Source organism: Labrus bergylta, chromosome 1, assembly GCF_963930695.1.
Source record: "Labrus bergylta chromosome 1, fLabBer1.1, whole genome shotgun sequence".
Taxonomy (NCBI): Eukaryota; Metazoa; Chordata; class Actinopteri; order Labriformes; family Labridae; genus Labrus; species Labrus bergylta.
This window is the reverse complement of record NC_089195.1, coordinates 8,353,496-8,373,245: the sequence shown is the minus strand read 5'-3', so window position 1 is coordinate 8,373,245 and position 19,750 is coordinate 8,353,496. Positions and strand designations below refer to the sequence as shown.

Here is a 19,750-nt window from a genome sequence, read left to right as displayed (position 1 = left end):
AAAGTAAGGGCCCTAAAATGGAACATTGTGGAATTCCCATTCTGCAAGTTTGAACAGATGACTGAGTGGAATTTATTCCTTCACACTGCTCTCTGCATTCAAGATACATTTGAAACCAAAATCAGAAAACATATTTTTTTGCAGTTTATTTAGGAGAATGTCATGATTCACAGTATTAAAGGCTTTTTCAAGTCCAAAAATACTGCTCCTACTACACTGCCTTCAACCAATGACTGTTTTATTGTTTCAGTAAGGTAACAGTTTGCCCACTCTGTTGAGTACCGTTGTCTAAAACCAAATTGTTTGGGGTGCAGAAGGTTATTACTTTCAAGGTAGTCGACAACAGTTTTTTCAAGAGTGTGGGTAAGAAGGAAACTTGCTGCCAGTTCCTAAGCTGATTTAATAAAAAATGTATTACATTTGTTTGCAATTTCAATTATATGATTACAAACTCTTCCACTTATTTCAATTCCACTACTGATTTTTGGGGGTTAATTGTTCGGTTGGTTAAATTATTGAGAAAGTGCTGAGCTTTTCCCTTCCGATTCAGCAATCAATTTGATGAAGTAAGTGGTTATTGCACAATGCAGCTCTTTCACTACCCTATCTTTTAGCCCTTTAAAAACAAGTGTGTCTGCATGAGTTCGTGAGTTGTTCATGAGTTGTGCATGAAGATTGTTTGAGCACAAGGTCTCTTTTTTTCATCAGCAGATTAATACTCTTGATCAGCCACGGTAAGGCCCTTTTACATTGTGGATGCTTCAATGACTGAGTTTATTTCTGAATCACATCCATGAGTATTTTCATCATTGTAAAACAAAAATAATCAAAATTTTGAATGTCTGTAACATTTTCCCAATTAATATTCTGCAATGGATTTTCAAATTGAATTTTTTTGTTCCTGGGAATGCCTGTGGTTTCTGGTTTATGGGAATCATTGTAGAAGGCTTGTAAATGTTTTTTGGATAATTTTCTCACTCAGGCCTGTAATGAAATTGTATGTATCGGTAATGTGCTCAAGTCTATTCATGAAGATCAAGTCAATTGGGGTTTTACTGAGTTTAGTAAGTCTGGTCGATTATTTGATTATTTCTTTAAAACTATGTTTTGAACAGATCATTTTTACTTTTTGCTTACTGCTCTAATATACCCCTCCCCCCCCCTTACTGTCTGTCTCTTCTAAAACAAACATAACCAGGTACATGTGTTGGGATATTATTACTGTTTATCCAGGATTAACTGAGACAAGGATTATCCAGATAAGAGTCCATCAATACATGTTTAACCTGATCTATTTTTGATATAATGTGTCAAATGTTCGAGTGTCCTTCAACAATTCCACTTGATTTGGTCTTTGAGTCCCAGATAACTTTAGCATGATTTACAGTCTGGAAAAATCTGAATAGTCTTTGTTTACCTAAACTGTGGTAGCTGAGCTGCTGCTGGGGCCTAGCTCCAAATTCAGCACAAAAATGGGTAGAGTATTGAATTTTATGCATCTCATTGAAAATGTGGTTTCAGACATGCCTTTTTTTTCTTTTTCAGAAAGTTAATATCGTGGATGTGGGCAATAATGACGGTGCCTAGGAGTGTGTTTTTACTCCTGCTTTTACAGTGTTTTACCGTAAGAACATCAGGTATACCATCTGACTTCATTTTCTCATGTATCTTTTCTCCTATTTGAGTTGTCATGTGCTTCAATTAAAAGCATTTGATCAAATGAACAAGTACATTTTTTTCCCGACACACAAACCAAACTGATGGCACTACATGTGGGGGTTTCAAAGACCAATTGATAAGAATGTGATACTCAACTTTTTCACAGTATAAGCCTACCCCGCTAAAAATTCTTGTGATATTTAATTCTGTTAGTGTTGCATTTTACCACTCCAGTGATAATGTATATCAGCTATTCTTACATTATTTAAATACTAACAGTTTAGATGTCAATTTTCTGCACTACCAGTAGTTCTTGTCTTGTCTTGCAATTAATTTCCACTTAAGTATTTCCAAGAAAGTAAGAAATCATCACATTTGTAGGTTTTCCAGATATGCACTATTCTGTGGTGAGATTTGAGCAGAAAAAACAAGTTGTTCTAAAGGAAAAAAGAATGTAATTTACATCACTTTTATGTAATAGAGTTACTTTTTAAATTGAAAAGTTTTTATTTTACTATTCTTGTCCTCTGCACAGGAACACGTGTCTCCAGCTGTGATTCATGTCACGATGAAGCCGCCTGCCTCGAGTCTAGAGGAAGAGGCGACATGTCAAGGCAAATACTCTCTTGTGTCTGTAACGATGGTTTTGTAGGTGACGGCCTCATGTGTTACAATATAAAACTCTGTAGTGACTCTTCTTGCTGTAAAGAAGGTTATCAGTGGTCACCAGACAGGGGCTGTGTGGACACAGACGAGTGCTCTCTTACAGACTCCCCATGCAAACCATCTCAGGTTTGCACAAACACTCCAGGCTCTTTCGTATGCTTGGAGCCTTCCCCCAGCTCCAGATCAGGTCCCTCCTCCCAGTCTGTCCAGTTCAGCTGTGGCTCCACTGTGTGTCCTTCAGGCACAGACTGTGTCAGAATGAATGGGACTCTCCAGTGTGCTGACCCCTGCCAGGAGTACACTGTGCTGAATGATGACTGGCGATCAACAAATAACACGTCCACCCAAAACCTACACTGTGACCGAAATGTTGACTGGCAAGGCTGGTATCGGCTGTTTCTGGGCCAAACCAGTGCTCATATTCCAGAGAGGTGTGTGGCTGAAAACAGTTGTGGAACCGAGGGTCCTCTATGGCTAAAAACCCCTCATCCCACACAGTCAGGTCAGATTGTGAGCCGCACTGTGTGTAACTCATGGTCAGGAAGGTGCTGTCGTTTCTCCTCACACACTATCCATGTCAAGCTCTGCTATGGAAACTACTTTGTCTACAAACTTGTGCAGCCAAGCACATGTTCGCTTGCATACTGTGCAGGTATTGTTCCATTTGTAACATTAACGCTGTAACCACATATTTACATTTTTCATCTAAATCAGTTTTTAAAAGAATTGTCCTGTTGTTCTTAATTCTGATTAGAAATGTTCCTTTAGTTAAGCAATGGTATCTCCTTGTTTTCATTGTAACCAGAGGTGAACGAAGCAACTCCTGAAAATCCTTCAACCACACCTGATCCAAGTACAGCGACCTCTTCTGCCAGTCAGGTCAATATCACCTCCACCACAGCACCCGACAGCAGCTCAGCAGTTGAGGGTGAGGTCCGTCTGGTTAACAGAGGGAACCAGTCCTGCTCTGGCAGAGTAGAGATCTTCCATCGTGGACAGTGGGGGACGGTGTGTGATGATCAATGGGGCCTGGCTGATGCTCAGGTGGTGTGCAGACAGATGGGCTGTGGCAGGGCTCTGTCAGCACCATCAGCTGCCTATTTTGGACAGGGCAGTGGACCCATCTGGATGGATGATGTCTCTTGCACAGGCAGCGAATCAAAGCTTGGAGAGTGCAGGCACAGAGGGTTTGGATCACACAACTGTGGACGCAATCAAGATGCTGGTGTCGTCTGTGAAGGTAAATATAATTCTTATGATCTGTCAAAAGTAGGGCCGGCTGATATGGGATTTTTGGATCCGATATCGATATTGAGGAGAAAAGAAAATCCGATAAAGGAATATCGGCTGATATCTTTCTTAGATTTATATTCGATCTTTAGAGAAATAAAAACTAATACAAATCTATTTTGTTGATCCCTCAAATAAAGTTATCAAACATTTAAAATATATACATTATAAGGAGGACAAGATGGTCACTCCACTCGAAAGTTACTGTGCATGTACTTGCATCAGTGCTTGACAATCTGGAGAGTGATAATGCTTGTTGTAATCCATATAGCGCCCTCTGCTGGTGAAAGAGAACTTCTAGTGTAATACAATGAAACTCAAATGAAATGCTTTTTGACTGGTGAATAAATCTAGTAATATCGGCACATATGCGATAAGGATAGCCGTTACCGATAGTCACGGGATATGCTAATATTAGCCAATTAATCGGTCAGGTTCTAGTCAAAAGCTTTCTAAGGTATAATATTCAGCAGAGATCTAGCTACTCATCCTTAAATAGAATTTTTTGTTTCAAAATTGATATCTCTAGTATGGTTTTTTTTAAATATATCGCTTGTCTTTGAGGGGTCAAAGAGGATTTTAGTTGTCAGTAATGGGTTGGATGAATATAAAACATGATCTTTACAGTACTAAAACACAAGTTGTTGCTGTTTTTTATTAAACATCTTGTCTTTTGAAGTCACTCTTTCTTGTGTCTTTCATCATCAAATAAAGAGATCATTTGCACATATCATATTATCAAATATTGATAACAATTTAGACTGTAGATGTTGAAGGACTTGAGAGAGACTCTTCTTTTCGGTCATCCAGGATCTATTAGCACAGTTGTACCCACCACACCTATTACAACACCTGGGAACATCACCACCGCTCAAGTGACAGCTGACATCCTCTCCACCACAACACCCGACAGCAGCTCAGCAGTTGAGGGTGAGGTCCGTCTGGTTAACAGAGGGAACCAGTCCTGCTCTGGCAGAGTAGAGATCTTCCATCGTGGACAGTGGGGGACGGTGTGTGATGATCAATGGGGCCTGGCTGATGCTCAGGTGGTGTGCAGACAGATGGGCTGTGGCAGGGCTCTGTCAGCACCATCAGCTGCCTATTTTGGACAGGGCAGTGGACCCATCTGGATGGATGATGTCTCTTGCACAGGCAGCGAATCAAAGCTTGGAGAGTGCAGGCACAGAGGGTTTGGATCACACAACTGTGGACGCAATCAAGATGCTGGTGTCGTCTGTGAAGGTAAATATAATTCTTATGATCTGTCAAAAGTAGGGCCGGCTGATATGGGATTTTTGGATCCGATATCGATATTGAGGAGAAAAGAAAATCCGATAAAGGAATATCGGCTGATATCTTTCTTAGATTTATATTCGATCTTTAGAGAAATAAAAACTAATACAAATCTATTTTGTTGATCCCTCAAATAAAGTTATCAAACATTTAAAATATATACATTATAAGGAGGACAAGATGGTCACTCCACTCGAAAGTTACTGTGCATGTATTTGCATCAGTGCTTGACAATCTGGAGAGTGATAATGCTTGTTGTAATCCATATAGCGCCCTCTGCTGGTGAAAGAGAACTTCTAGTGTAATACAATGAAACTCAAATGAAATGCTTTTTGACTGGTGAATAAATCTAGTAATATCGGCACATATGCGATAAGGATAGCCGTTACCGATAGTCACGGGATATGCTAATATTAGCCAATTAATCGGTCAGGTTCTAGTCAAAAGCTTTCTAAGGTATAATATTCAGCAGAGATCTAGCTACTCATCCTTAAATAGTATTTTTTGTTTCAAAATTGATATCTCTAGTATGGTTTTTTTTTAATATATCGCTTGTCTTTGAGGGGTCAAAGAGGATTTTAGTTGTCAGTAATGGGTTGGATGAATATAAAACATGATCTTTACAGTACTAAAACACAAGTTGTTGCTGTTTTTTATTAAACATCTTGTCTTTTGAAGTCACTCTTTCTTGTGTCTTTCATCATCAAATAAAGAGATCATTTGCACATAAATATTGATAACAATTTAGACTGTAGATGTTGAAGGACTTGATAGAGACTCTTCTTTTCGGTCATCCAGGATCTATTAGCACAGTTGTACCCACCACACCTGTTACAACACCTGGGACCATCACCACCGCTCAAGTGACAGCTGACATCCTCTCCACCACAGCACCCGACAGCAGCTCAGCAGTTGAGGGTGAGGTCCGTCTGGTTAACAGAGGGAACCAGTCCTGCTCTGGCAGAGTAGAGATCTTCCATCGTGGACAGTGGGGGACGGTGTGTGATGATCAATGGGGCCTGGCTGATGCTCAGGTGGTGTGCAGACAGATGGGCTGTGGCAGGGCTCTGTCAGCACCATCAGCTGCCTATTTTGGACAGGGCAGTGGACCCATCTGGATGGATGATGTCTCTTGCACAGGCAGCGAATCAAAGCTTGGAGAGTGCAGGCACAGAGGGTTTGGATCACACAACTGTGGACGCAATCAAGATGCTGGTGTCGTCTGTGAAGGTAAATATAATTCTTATGATCTGTCAAAAGTAGGGCCGGCTGATATGGGATTTTTGGATCCGATATCGATATTGAGGAGGAAAGAAAATCCGATAAAGGAATATCGGCTGATATCTTTCTTAGATTTATATTCGATCTTTAGAGAAATAAAAACTAATACAAATCTATTTTGTTGATCCCTCAAATGAAGTTATCAAACACTTAAAATATATACATTATAAGGAGGACAAGATGGTCACTCCACTCGAAAGTTACTGTGCATGTATTTGCATCAGTGCTTGACAATCTGGAGAGTGATAATGCTTGTTTTAATCCATATAGCGCCCTCTGCTGGTGAAAGAGAACTTCTAGTGTAATACAATGAAACTCAAATGAAATGCTTTTTGACTGGTGAATAAATCTAGTAATATCGGCACATATGCGATAAGGATAGCCGTTACTGATAGTCACGGGATATGCTAATATTAGCCAATTAATCGGTCAGGTTCTAGTCAAAAGCTTTCTAAGGTATAATATTCAGCAGAGATCTAGCTACTCATCCTTAAATAGTATTTTTTGTTTCAAAATTGATATCTCTAGTATGGTTTTTTTTAAATATATCGCTTGTCTTTGAGGGGTCAAAGAGGATTTTAGTTGTCAGTAATGGGTTAGATGAATATAAAACATGATCTTTACAGTACTAAAACACAAGTTGTTGCTGTTTTTTATTAAACATCTTGTCTTTTGAAGTCACTCTTTCTTGTGTCTTTCATCATCAAATAAAGAGATCATTTGCACATAAATATTGATAACAATTTAGACTGTAGATGTTGAAGGACTTGATAGAGACTCTTCTTTTCGGTCATCCAGGATCTATTAGCACAGTTGTACCCACCACACCTGTTACAACACCTGGGACCATCACCACCGCTCAAGTGACAGCTGACATCCTCTCCACCACAGCACCCGACAGCAGCTCAGCAGTTGAGGGTGAGGTCCGTCTGGTTAACAGAGGGAACCAGTCCTGCTCTGGCAGAGTAGAGATCTTCCATCGTGGACAGTGGGGGACGGTGTGTGATGATCAATGGGGCCTGGCTGATGCTCAGGTGGTGTGCAGACAGATGGGCTGTGGCAGGGCTCTGTCAGCACCATCAGCTGCCTATTTTGGACAGGGCAGTGGACCCATCTGGATGGATGATGTCTCTTGCACAGGCAGCGAATCAAAGCTTGGAGAGTGCAGGCACAGAGGGTTTGGATCACACAACTGTGGACGCAATCAAGATGCTGGTGTCGTCTGTGAAGGTAAATATAATTCTTATGATCTGTCAAAAGTAGGGCCGGCTGATATGGGATTTTTGGATCCGATATCGATATTGAGGAGAAAAGAAAATCCGATAAAGGAATATCAGCTGATATCTTTCTTAGATTTATATTCGATCTTTAGAGAAATAAAAACTAATACAAATCTATTTTGTTGATCCCTCAAATAAAGTTATCAAACACTTAAAATATATACATTATAAGGAGAACAAGATGGTCACTCCACTCGAAAGTAACTGTGCATGTACTTGCATCAGTGCTTGACAATCTGGAGAGTGATAATGCTTGTTGTAATCCATATAGCGCCCTCTGCTGGTGAAAGAGAACTTCTAGTGTAATACAATGAAACTCAAATGAAATGCTTTTTGACTGGTGAATAAATCTAGTAATATCGGCACATATGCGATAAGGATAGCCGTTACCGATAGTCACGGGATATGCTAATATTAGCCAATTAATCGGTCAGGTTCTAGTCAAAAGCTTTCTAAGGTATAATATTCAGCAGAGATCTAGCTACTCATCCTTAAATAGTATTTTTTGTTTCAAAATTGATATCTCTAGTATGGTTTTTTTTTAATATATCGCTTGTCTTTGAGGGGTCAAAGAGGATTTTAGTTGTCAGTAATGGGTTGGATGAATATAAAACATGATCTTTACAGTACTAAAACACAAGTTGTTGCTGTTTTTTATTAAACATCTTGTCTTTTGAAGTCACTCTTTCTTGTGTCTTTCATCATCAAATAAAGAGATCATTTGCACATAAATATTGATAACAATTTAGACTGTAGATGTTGAAGGACTTGATAGAGACTCTTCTTTTCGGTCATCCAGGATCTATTAGCACAGTTGTACCCACCACACCTGTTACAACACCTGGGACCATCACCACCGCTCAAGTGACAGCTGACATCCTCTCCACCACAGCACCCGACAGCAGCTCAGCAGTTGAGGGTGAGGTCCGTCTGGTTAACAGAGGGAACCAGTCCTGCTCTGGCAGAGTAGAGATCTTCCATCGTGGACAGTGGGGGACGGTGTGTGATGATCAATGGGGCCTGGCTGATGCTCAGGTGGTGTGCAGACAGATGGGCTGTGGCAGGGCTCTGTCAGCACCATCAGCTGCCTATTTTGGACAGGGCAGTGGACCCATCTGGATGGATGATGTCTCTTGCACAGGCAGCGAATCAAAGCTTGGAGAGTGCAGGCACAGAGGGTTTGGATCACACAACTGTGGACGCAATCAAGATGCTGGTGTCGTCTGTGAAGGTAAATATAATTCTTATGATCTGTCAAAAGTAGGGCCGGCTGATATGGGATTTTTGGATCCGATATCGATATTGAGGAGAAAAGAAAATCCGATAAAGGAATATCAGCTGATATCTTTCTTAGATTTATATTCGATCTTTAGAGAAATAAAAACTAATACAAATCTATTTTGTTGATCCCTCAAATGAAGTTATCAAACATTTAAAATATATACATTATAAGGAGGACAAGATGGTCACTCCACTCAAAAGTTACTGTGCATGTACTTGCATCAGTGCTTGACAATCTGGAGAGTGATAATGCTTGTTGTAATCCATATAGCGCCCTCTGCTGGTGAAAGAGAACTTCTAGTGTAATACAATGAAACTCAAATGAAATGCTTTTTGACTGGTGAATAAATCTAGTAATATCGGCACATATGGGATAAAGTTAGCGATTACCGATAGTCACGGGATATGCTAATATTAGCCAATTAATCGGTCAGGTTCTAGTCAAAAGCTTTCTAAGGTATAATATTCAGCAGAGATCTAGCTACTCATCCTTAAATAGTATTTTTTGTTTCAAAATTGATATCTCTAGTATGGTTTTTTTTAAATATATCACTTGTCTTTGAGGGGTCAAAGAGGATTTTAGTTGTCAGTAATGGGTTGGATGAATATAAAACATGATCTTTACAGTACTAAAACACAAGTTGTTGCTGTTTTTTATTAAACATCTTGTCTTTTGAAGTCACTCTTTCTTGTGTCTTTCATCATCAAATAAAGAGATCATTTGCACATAAATATTGATAACAATTTAGACTGTAGATGTTGAAGGACTTGATAGAGACTCTTCTTTTCGGTCATCCAGGATCTATTAGCACAGTTGTACCCACCACACCTGTTACAACACCTGGGACCATCACCACCGCTCAAGTGACAGCTGACATCCTCTCCACCACAACACCCGACAGCAGCTCAGCAGTTGAGGGTGAGGTCCGTCTGGTTAACAGAGGGAACCAGTCCTGCTCTGGCAGAGTAGAGATCTTCCATCGTGGACAGTGGGGGACGGTGTGTGATGATCAATGGGGCCTGGCTGATGCTCAGGTGGTGTGCAGACAGATGGGCTGTGGCAGGGCTCTGTCAGCACCATCAGCTGCCTATTTTGGACAGGGCAGTGGACCCATCTGGATGGATGATGTCTCTTGCACAGGCAGCGAATCAAAGCTTGGAGAGTGCAGGCACAGAGGGTTTGGATCACACAACTGTGGACGCAATCAAGATGCTGGTGTCATCTGTGAAGGTAAATATAATTCTTATGATCTGTCAAAAGTAGGGCCGGCTGATATGGGATTTTTGGATCCGATATCGATATTGAGGAGAAAAGAAAATCCGATAAAGAAATATCGGCTGATATCTTTCTTAGATTTATATTCGATCTTTAGAGAAATAAAAACTAATACAAATCTATTTTGTTGATCCCTCAAATGAAGTTATCGAACACTTAAAATATATACATTATAAGGAGGACAAGATGGTCACTCCACTCGAAAGTTACTGTGCATGTATTTGCATCAGTGCTTGACAATCTGGAGAGTGATAATGCTTGTTGTAATCCATATAGCGCCCTCTGCTGGTGAAAGAGAACTTCTAGTGTAATACAATGAAACTCAAATGAAATGCTTTTTGACTGGTGAATAAATCTAGTAATATCGGCACATATGCAATAAGGATAGCCGTTACTGATAGTCACGGGATATGCTAATATTAGCCACTTAATCGGTCAGGTTCTAGTCAAAAGCTTTCTAAGGTATAATATTCAGCAGAGATCTAGCTACTCATCCTTAAATAGTATTTTTTGTTTTAAAATTCATATCTCTAGTATGTTTTTTTTAAAATATATCGCTTGTCTTTGAGGGGTCAATGATGTTTTTAGTTGTCAGTAATGGGTTGGATGAATATAAAACATGATGTTTACAGTACTAAGACATATAAGTTGTTGCTGTTTTTTTATTGTATTTAAACATCTTGTCTTTTGAAGTCACTCTTTCTTGTGTCTCTCATCATCAACATAATGTCTCATGTTTTCCGTCAGCTGCTGCACCAGTCAGGCTGGTCAACTCTAATAACCGCTGCTCTGGCAGAGTGGAGGTCTACCATGATGGTCGGTGGGGGACAGTGTGTGACGATGCCTGGGACCTCAGTGATGCTAACGTGGTGTGTAGACAGCTGGACTGTGGCCCTCCTCGTTCAGCATTACTAAATGCAGCTTTTGGACAGGGCAGTGGACCAATCTGGTTGGATGATGTTGGTTGTTCCGGCAACGAAACATCAATAACAGAGTGCAGACATCCAGGGCTTGGGGTCCACAACTGTAATCACGTTGAAGATGCCAGTGTCATCTGTGAAGGTTAATGTTTACTCTTGTTTAAGTAATCGCTAATTCTTGTTACTCATATTAAACTACAATATTTGAGAGGATTTTCTTAAGTATTTTAAAAATATGTTTATAGTGAAACGACAGTTTGTGATTTAGTTTCACAGGATATATGCATAATAATTTTTATTGTGTTCTCTTCCTTTTATTCTTTTATTTCCAGACTCTGCACTGCATGATCACCAGCTAATTTGCAGCCCTGATAAACTTCAAATGGGGCTGGATTTGGCTGACCTCACCTCAGGTTTGAACCCATACTCTGGCAACTTGGCATCTCTTAATTGCTCCTGGGCCAGAGTACAAAATAACATGGTGTGGTATGAAGTAGACGCTGTGGAAGGTGCCTGTGGAAACACTCTGACGGTACAGACTTAGTTGTTGTTTTATTTCTTAGCCAGTGGCGGTTATAGACCACTTTTACTGAGGGGGCCAAACTGGGGCCAGGTGAAAAATAGACAAAGATGATCGTTTAAAAATATATATATATATTATGCCAAATAATAGCACACATCATTAAATACCACAACATTAAATAGCATGATTTATGTTTGTTTCAATAACAGTATTTAATACTAGATTGTGAGTCCAGTTGTTGAGTCAAATACTAGGGGGGTTCTTCCTTTTTGAGGGGTGGACACAGGGGGGACCAAGCTCAGTGTTACAGGGGCACTGGCCCCTGTTGGCCCCTGCCTAGAACCGCCCATGTTCTTAGCTTTTCCTTTGGAAATTAATTTCAACATTTTCTTTTGTTATTTTTCTTCAAATTGATTTTAAACATGCAGCTAATGGAAAAAATGTTAAAATCTGGACCTCTTTAAAATATTTATCCTATTGTCCCTCTTCTTTTACTGTACTCCAAGTTAAACCTTATAGCTTTTGGTTGGTCTGAGACTAAATTTAAGGTGCAAAGGGACTCATTATTCATTATCTTAAAACATTTTAAATATAGCTTCTCCCCCCTGTAGGGAAGTTTTTTCTCCCTCTCTTTGGTAATGCTTTTAATGCAGCTGCTCACATCACTTCAACTAAAGTTTACATGTCTATGTACTTTCCGTTAATTCAATCAACCCCTGTTTTTCAGACCAACCGCACACATACGATCTACTCCAACAGTTTATTTGTCTACCCTGTTATCAATGGGTCCTTTAACCTTCCTGTGAGCATCCCCTTCTCCTGTGCGTATCCCCTGGAAACAGACACCAGCCTGAATGTGGCTATCAGACCATTCCTGCCGTAAGTAGCCTCCCTCTTATTGATTGTTACTAACTATGCACTAGTCAATATGTCATGTGAACTGTTTAACTAATACCTGATAATACTTCTGAGATCTAATGTTGATATTAACTATATAACCAGGTGAATCATTTTTGATACACATGTCCTCAGTGAGTTCCTTTAGTTACATACAGCACATAGATAATCCACCAGGGGGCTCCATTAGACCTTTGGCATATCAAAAAAAGGAGGTTGTCAGTTAGTGACAAAATGTACACTACATTTGTCATTTAAAAGATAAGTCAAGGAAAACGATTCATATTGTTACTGTGATACAACAAGAATCATTTGTATATTTTTCATCATTTTTAAATAGGAGTATTAATTACCGTTGTGGATCAATTCAGGTCCAAGTCTCGACATTTGAGTACAAAGTATTGAAATTCAAAATATTGTGTTAAAAATGTGTATAGTGACTGCCCTCTACAGGTTAAAACATGGCTACTGCAACAGATTTTCTTTTTTTTAGCTTGTAGCCTAGTTTGTGAATTTGGAATCAGCTTTTACATAATGTAATTTTGCTCTCAAGACCTCAGCAACTAACAAATCCTGGCTTGATGAATAAAATTACACTTGTGCTGGTTTGATCAGTGATATCATTTAAAAAAAAATCTAATTCAAAGTGTAAATTGCCGTAGCAATATTTAACCAAGAATCTGATGGTACCACAGTGAATGAAAGCAGTGTTGTAGGGTTTGAGTGAGGTCCAAACGCTGTTTTTTTTTGGACAGTCAGCTATTTCACTGCCTGTTGTCTGTTTACTACGACTTAAACCACAAAGAAATATCCATGGTATTCTGAAATAATTACAATTGTACGAGATAAAGGTGTTTAATTGTAAATCAATTCAAACTTACTTTCTTTATAGGTCGTCATGGGACATTTTAGGATCTGGTTCTGGTGCCGGACCCAGTGCCGTCATGTCTCTTTTCCGTAACTCCGCCTTCACTGAGACTTTCCCAGCTGGAGGGGTCAACCTGCCACTGGGTTCACCTTTGTACGTGGGTGTCTCTGTAACAGAAAGAGAGCTCAGATTTGTTGTTGTTCTGGAGGAATGTTACGCCTCTCACTCATCCGATCCTCACTATTACCAGCGATACTCTCTCATCCAGAACAAGTGAGTGTCCCTCTTCTCTTTAGACTCAGAACATTGTTTGTGGAGTTAAACTGAAATGGAGAAAAGTGAGATGTAGTGTAATATGCTTTATGGACTTGGTGAGCTCTTTTCTTTCTCTCTGCCAGGTGTTCGACCGATGCCCGACAGGTGTCTGTGATTGAGAGCGGCATGTCTTTGCGTGCTCGTTTCTCTGCCCTGCTCTTCCTGCTGGAGGACGATTATAGAGCCATTTATCTTCACTGCAACATAAGCCTGTGTGACCGAGAGAGATTTTGCTGTGTCCCAGTAAGTCAAACAGTTCACTTCATCAGTGAGTTGTGTCATAACCTGGCTCCATGGCCATGACAAATATGATAAAGAACAACTTAAATTGAGGTAACAATGATTTATTGGAACAATGCACCCACAACTATAGCACAAACAAACATGGGATGAATGTCATTGTTAGGCGAGAGAGAGAGAGAAGATCCACCCTGGGGTCTGGCTTTTATGCCCTGCAAGCAACAGGCCCAGGTGCTCTAGATTGGACCATCCAACTCCTCAAGAACTAGGGGGACAGAATCAATTAGTAATAGCCTCACTAAGGCAGTGACCGTCATAGTTGTTCACCCATAATCACTGCTGCTTACAAAAATGGACAGTGACAATATCTGCTCTTTCTGTATCCTCTCCACCATGAAGTCCTGTCAAAGGAGGAAATATTGCTCTGTTTCCAGCTCTGTTGCTATGGACCGCGTCACCATTGGACCAATTGCTTGTAAGTAAAAATATGATTTAGTCTGAGGGCTGATGTCCCAACACAATAAACTGTGTGGAAATAACAAGCATGTTTTTTGTTATATCTCTTTCCTAATCTTTAGGGGACAAGTCAACTAAGTGAGCTGGTTACACCAACACATCCCATAATGTCATATCATGAAGACGTTTCTCTTATGCACAAGACATGAAACTATTTTAAAAACTGGTTTAACCTTTTATAATCAAACTTTTCACACTCACACACAGTCTGCTCTGATTCTTCTGTCCTTTGTAATGATTGTGTAACAAATCAACAATAACAAAGAAATAATAAAATGTATTAAAAAAAAACATGTTACCAAACTCTTCTTCACCGCTGTGGTCATTTTGGGATGATTTTAATTTTTCATTAAATATAACTTTATATGTTCTTTCAGCATGTTTTAAATTACATTTGTCTTGAACCAATATTGTTTGAAAGTAGATTATTAAACTAATGACAGATTTTCCAAGTTAGGTGAAAACTGTAACCTATTATGCAAGTTTGCAGGTGTTATAAATAAACACTTTAAAAAAAAGATTACACTGATTGTTGAATATGTCAGACTTAACCTTTATAAATCCTGCCTATCTGTGCATGAAGCGGTGTTTTAGATAGATTAAATATTAGAATATTTAAATATTGTTTTTATATCCCACTCAAAAGATGATGTTTATTTTAAATTCTTGGAACTTTTATTGACAAAAAGGTCTCATTGATATTTAAACTCCAATATTTGCTCATAAACTTACAATAAATAAACCTTTCTCCCCCTGAGTGTTTCACTCTATAGTTGAGACTTTTTATTTGTTGTTTCTTCTTCTTTGAAGACGATCTCCAAATGATAAACAAAATTATTCTTATTAAATTTAAACATGTTGTATCATCTGTAGGCTATATGAGTTGTAATAAAACACCAGGTGAATTACCGGTATGTTGTGCAGCAACAACATGATGGTAGTTTAAGCTAAAAGTATTGTGATGATCAGTAGCAGGGGTTCCCAAACGAGTGCCAGAGATTGGGGATCCCCCACTGTCCCTGGAGATGCCTTGGGGATATAATGTAGCGCACTGCCTCACACATGCACTAATATGCCCATCAAAACACCAAAAATAACAAGACAACAGCCTAAAAACCATATAACTATGTTATATAGTCATTTATTGTGAGAAAGGCTAGAAGCACTGAGTGGACAAACTAAACTTAAACAGACACACAGGAGGGCATCTTGTGAGCGCCTCTCAGTAGCTCGCGACCACTCGGGGGGGGGGGGGTCCCGACCCCTACTTTGGGAACCAATGGCCTAGTGGTTATGTTGCGTGCCTCATGTACAGTTGCTTAAGTCCACATTGCAGCGACCGTTGGGTTCGAATCTGACTGTGGCCCTTTGCTGCATGTCATCCCCAACTCTATCCCCCCAACACATCCTGTTTCTCTTCAGCTGTTGTATCCAATAAAGGAAAAAATGACCCCAAAAATATATATTTTTTTAAATTATTGAGATGAAAATATAAAACTGGGACCTTCAGCTACAAAATGTGTGCTGAAATTTTCCCAGCAGCCTTCATGCTGTCCTGGTGGTAGCTAGGCTTAAACCCAACATTACAGTCCATTTAGGTGCAGTGAATCACAGCAGAAAATGACTTTTTTTGCAATAAATATTTTTGTATAGGCCTATAAACAGTATGACAGTGGTGTTAGTTTAATCAGGGGGTGACAGACTGTGTGTTGTGGTTGTTTACCCTTCAGCTGAAGGTCGAAGTATACTCTACTACTTCTCTGCTCTCTAGGAAACTCACAATAATGGTCAGTGTAAGCAGGGGACCTGGCTTTCTCGTCACTCTTTGATTGACTGGCCAAGGACCCAATAGAATAGCTTGTTCGCACAGAGTGGGCGGGGCACTAAGTGACCAACCTTCCCCAGTCGGGTTCAGGGTTTCGGAGCAGTCAGGGTTAATTTCCGCCCAGCGGTTCATGTTAAGTAGCTCTCAACTTTTCCTCCGTCGACAGTCGTCGCCATGTCCAACAATAATGCAAGCAACAACTTAATCATCGCTCAAAGGGCCGTGAAGCAGCTCCGGCTAGAGGCCAGTATCCGGAGGATCAAGGTACGAGCCCCCTCAACACTAACACACAAACACGGAAGACCGAGCGGACCTGCTGCTGAATGGCGGAGACAAACTGTGGCCAAAAATGACACAAACTGGACTCTTACAACACAGGCTCAACAAAGTGACACACACTTTTGTTTTTTTGTGAACCATAGTTACAAGCAAATACGTTTCCTTCCGCGTCTTTACGGCTGTCAGAAATCGTATGCTGTCTGTTTTGGAAAGCGTCACCACTTCAAAATGCCAACGTATCGACAGAAGTAGATGTTTACACCTCTTTGTGTTAGTTTATGAAGCTAACAGGTGGTCAGCCTGTTTTTCATAAAGTTACATAGAAGACTCGTTTGTTTACTGCGCCGTTGTTTGCAAACTGTATGTAAAACAAAGCGCCAGGTAGAATAGTTTGGCAGCAAGCCAGTTACAGTGTTACTAATGCTTTATATGTTTCCTCTTACTGAAAAACATAATCTTCTTCTTGGCTTTGCAGGTGTCCCAGGCGGCAGCCGAGCTGAGAAACTTCTGTCTTCAAAATGCCTCCAAGGACCCTCTCCTGGTGGGGGTCCCCTCCAGTGATAATCCCTTCAGACCCCCCAAGTCCTGCTCCCTTTTCTAAGGTGGGCCTGCTTGTCCCCTCTCTGAGTCATAACTTAAGGACACAAATTCATTTTATTCAGAATCCTATCTCCTAAATTCAGGTAGGGGCGACAGAGCAAACAGGATGTGGACAAAGGGTCTTTCATGTTAAATGACGCGACTCATTTCATCAGAAAATCACCATCGCACTTCTTCCAGGTGTTGAGGTTGCTTATTTTGGTTTAGATTGCCAGCCCTCCACATAAAAACAATGGGTTTAAAATGATGAGCTGGTGAGAAAAGCAGCAAATCTTTAAACTGGCAATTCTGAAACAAAAACATTTCCTCTATTTGCTAAAAAATAAATACTAAAAGTTATTATTAACATCTTTGCAGATTGATTATCTTCCAGTAAAATTATTTATCAATCGCATTACATTTTCCTCTGTATGCCAACTTTATTTTATTTGTGGATCAATTTTAATATTAAGGATTTCCCACATCCAACTAGTTTGGGGTTCTTCTTTACTAGTCATTATTCTGATCTAACATCACTGATGTTCACTAGCAGCTCGGTAAAGTACTTCTACTTACAGGATTAGAAATTTTCTAAGAGTTTTTTTCTTCTTTTTTTTTAGTTTTTATAAAACACATGCTGGTTACATGTAGGGCCCGACAGATTAATTGGCAAGCGGGTAATATCGGCCGATATTAGGATGTCCAGTGACATATCGTATCGGATATTTTTATCACAGATATGCGCCGGTATGACATTATTATTATTATAGAGTTATGAACCAGTCAATTATCATTTTATCATTGTATTACACTAGCAGCAGAGTGCGCTATATGGATTACAACAAGCATCATCACTCTTCAGAGTGTCAAGCGGTGGCGCACGTACATGTTACTTTCTAGTTGAGTGACCATTTGTCCACATTATACTGTACATACATAAGTGTTTGATGCCTGCATTTGAGGGGTCAGCTCAATAAATATGTATTTCTATATTTGTCTCGACAGAAAAAAAAAGAAAGTTATCGGCCAATAAACTCATATCAGAATTTTCTTCCTCTGCTATATCGGTATCGACCCCAAAAATCCCATATCGGTTGGGCCCTAGTTAGCCTACTTGTTCATCTTTGCTCAAAAGACACAAGTTTAATTTAAGTAATAACACTTTGGTATAAAGGAAATCATTTTGTCATCTAGTGGAACACGTTGGATGAATACCTTGTTTCAAATTAACATGATTACCGTACAAACCACTACAGGGTTGATTATATATGTGATTGCTAATTACGTCTGGTTTGTTTTCTGTCTACAGCAGAGAGAACCATGGAGGATTTCTGAATTTATCTGTCAATGGCTTTCTCCACTCCCACTTGAAGTCGATGGGGATTGACCAGCTGCTCCTCTTGGGAAAATGCAACATGGGACTGATGGGTTTGGGGAACTTTTCCACTTGTTTGCCAAAATGAATGGTATAATAACTACAATCTGTTACACTAATGCAGGGCCAAACTCTACATGTTAGAAAACAAAAATATTATGACACTAACTTGACTAATGATTAAGCCTTTCTTAGTTCATCCACTACTTTACATGTCTGGTTTGGATTTACTGCACTAATAGTGTCCGTCTCCAGGCAGTAAAACTCAGCCGTTATGATTGGCTGCTGAATAAAAATTCCTCTTGTGTTGTGTGGCAAATGGAGCAACTATCAAACATTAATTTAAACCAGGTGCTGTTAATGAATATTATATATGAACTGCGTTTCGATTTTGTGGCCAAATGACATAATGTTAGCTTTTGAGCTAAACTTAACAGTGTCTTAAACTATTTATGTATTAATGGTGTTACTACTATTTGGAGGTACAACAAGCGGTACAAACTCATCAGTGCAGATATGGGACTGTCTGATAACTTTTAATCTTGTCTTCTGTAGATATTTAACAGCCTTAAGACTGATTTTTATTAGGCCTACCTTTATTTTCAAGTCTATAAAGACTCTGTAACGAGTTTTGAACTGGTTACAAAATAGAATGAAATTAATGCTGATGCCTTTTTATGACCCACAAAACCCACTGTCACCAACAGTGACAAGACTGGCCACATCTATGTATTCATTTTTAATGGCTGAAACTTCTGCCCCAGGGTATGTGTAAACAAAGTGATATAGTGCACACTAAACAAAACAGCCTGTTTCAAGTATTCCTCAGGAAATATACAAAGCGAGTGGTATAATAGTTGGCATAAAGCAGGGTGATATCTTTGTCTGGAAATTCTGCTTACACATATACAAAATAAGATCAGCAAGAAAATACAAGAGATACAGTTTTGTCCACAGGGGGGGCGCCAAAATTGACACAGACCAAAAGTTCCTCACAGGAGCTTTAATGTATAAAAGAAATGTCATGGTCTTTAAGTATGTGAGAAATGAAACCTGGTAGTACATTAACATATATATCATAATATATACACACAACAGGCAAAATTGCACTAGTTCCAATATAATTTAAAAATCTAAATATTTCTGAGTGAATCATGCTGCAGTGACTTGTTGCATTCATTGTTTTTCACGCTGGACTCAGATTCCAATCAACTAAACTTTTAACAAGTTAGCCTGCATCTTTCCTACCTTTGCTACTGTTGGCAACCTTTAAGAAATTAAATACTTATTTTGGACACTGAAAAAGTGCTGTTTGTGATTTCTGACTATGAATTGAACTCGTCCACTTGTATTTTTTAATTACTAAATAAACTTGTTTCAATCTGAC

At 39.4% G+C, this 19,750-nt stretch overlaps 2 protein-coding genes across 3 annotated transcripts; both read left to right on the top strand.

Annotated features, from left to right (window-relative positions):
* Positions 1 to 621: 621 nt before the first annotated feature.
* On the top strand, positions 622 to 14,608 carry LOC110000439 (deleted in malignant brain tumors 1 protein-like). 2 transcript variants are annotated; one of them, XM_020655710.3, is made up of 16 exons: positions 622 to 734; positions 1,546 to 1,637; positions 2,195 to 2,273; positions 3,131 to 3,565; positions 4,426 to 4,857; positions 5,707 to 6,138; positions 6,988 to 7,419; positions 8,269 to 8,700; positions 9,550 to 9,981; positions 10,774 to 11,088; positions 11,279 to 11,478; positions 12,197 to 12,348; positions 13,259 to 13,507; positions 13,633 to 13,792; positions 14,189 to 14,264; positions 14,368 to 14,608. In XM_020655710.3, the coding sequence occupies exons 3-16, from the start codon at positions 2,228 to 2,230 to the stop codon at positions 14,385 to 14,387; spliced, it is 3,813 nt and encodes a 1,270-aa protein (XP_020511366.1). In that variant the 5' UTR covers positions 622 to 734; positions 1,546 to 1,637; positions 2,195 to 2,227; the 3' UTR covers positions 14,388 to 14,608. The 2 variants fall into 2 exon arrangements, with proteins under 2 accessions (XP_020511366.1, XP_020511362.2); XM_020655706.3 differs by having other exon boundaries at positions 2,195 to 2,977.
* A 1,594-nt stretch (positions 14,609 to 16,202) lies between these two features.
* On the top strand, positions 16,203 to 19,749 carry si:ch211-286b5.5 (uncharacterized protein LOC100003596 homolog). The gene is made up of 3 exons (XM_020655727.3): positions 16,203 to 16,394; positions 16,885 to 17,011; positions 18,298 to 19,749. The coding sequence occupies exons 1-2, from the start codon at positions 16,305 to 16,307 to the stop codon at positions 17,008 to 17,010; spliced, it is 216 nt and encodes a 71-aa protein (XP_020511383.1). The 5' UTR covers positions 16,203 to 16,304; the 3' UTR covers position 17,011; positions 18,298 to 19,749.
* The last annotated feature ends 1 nt before the right edge of the window (position 19,750 follows it).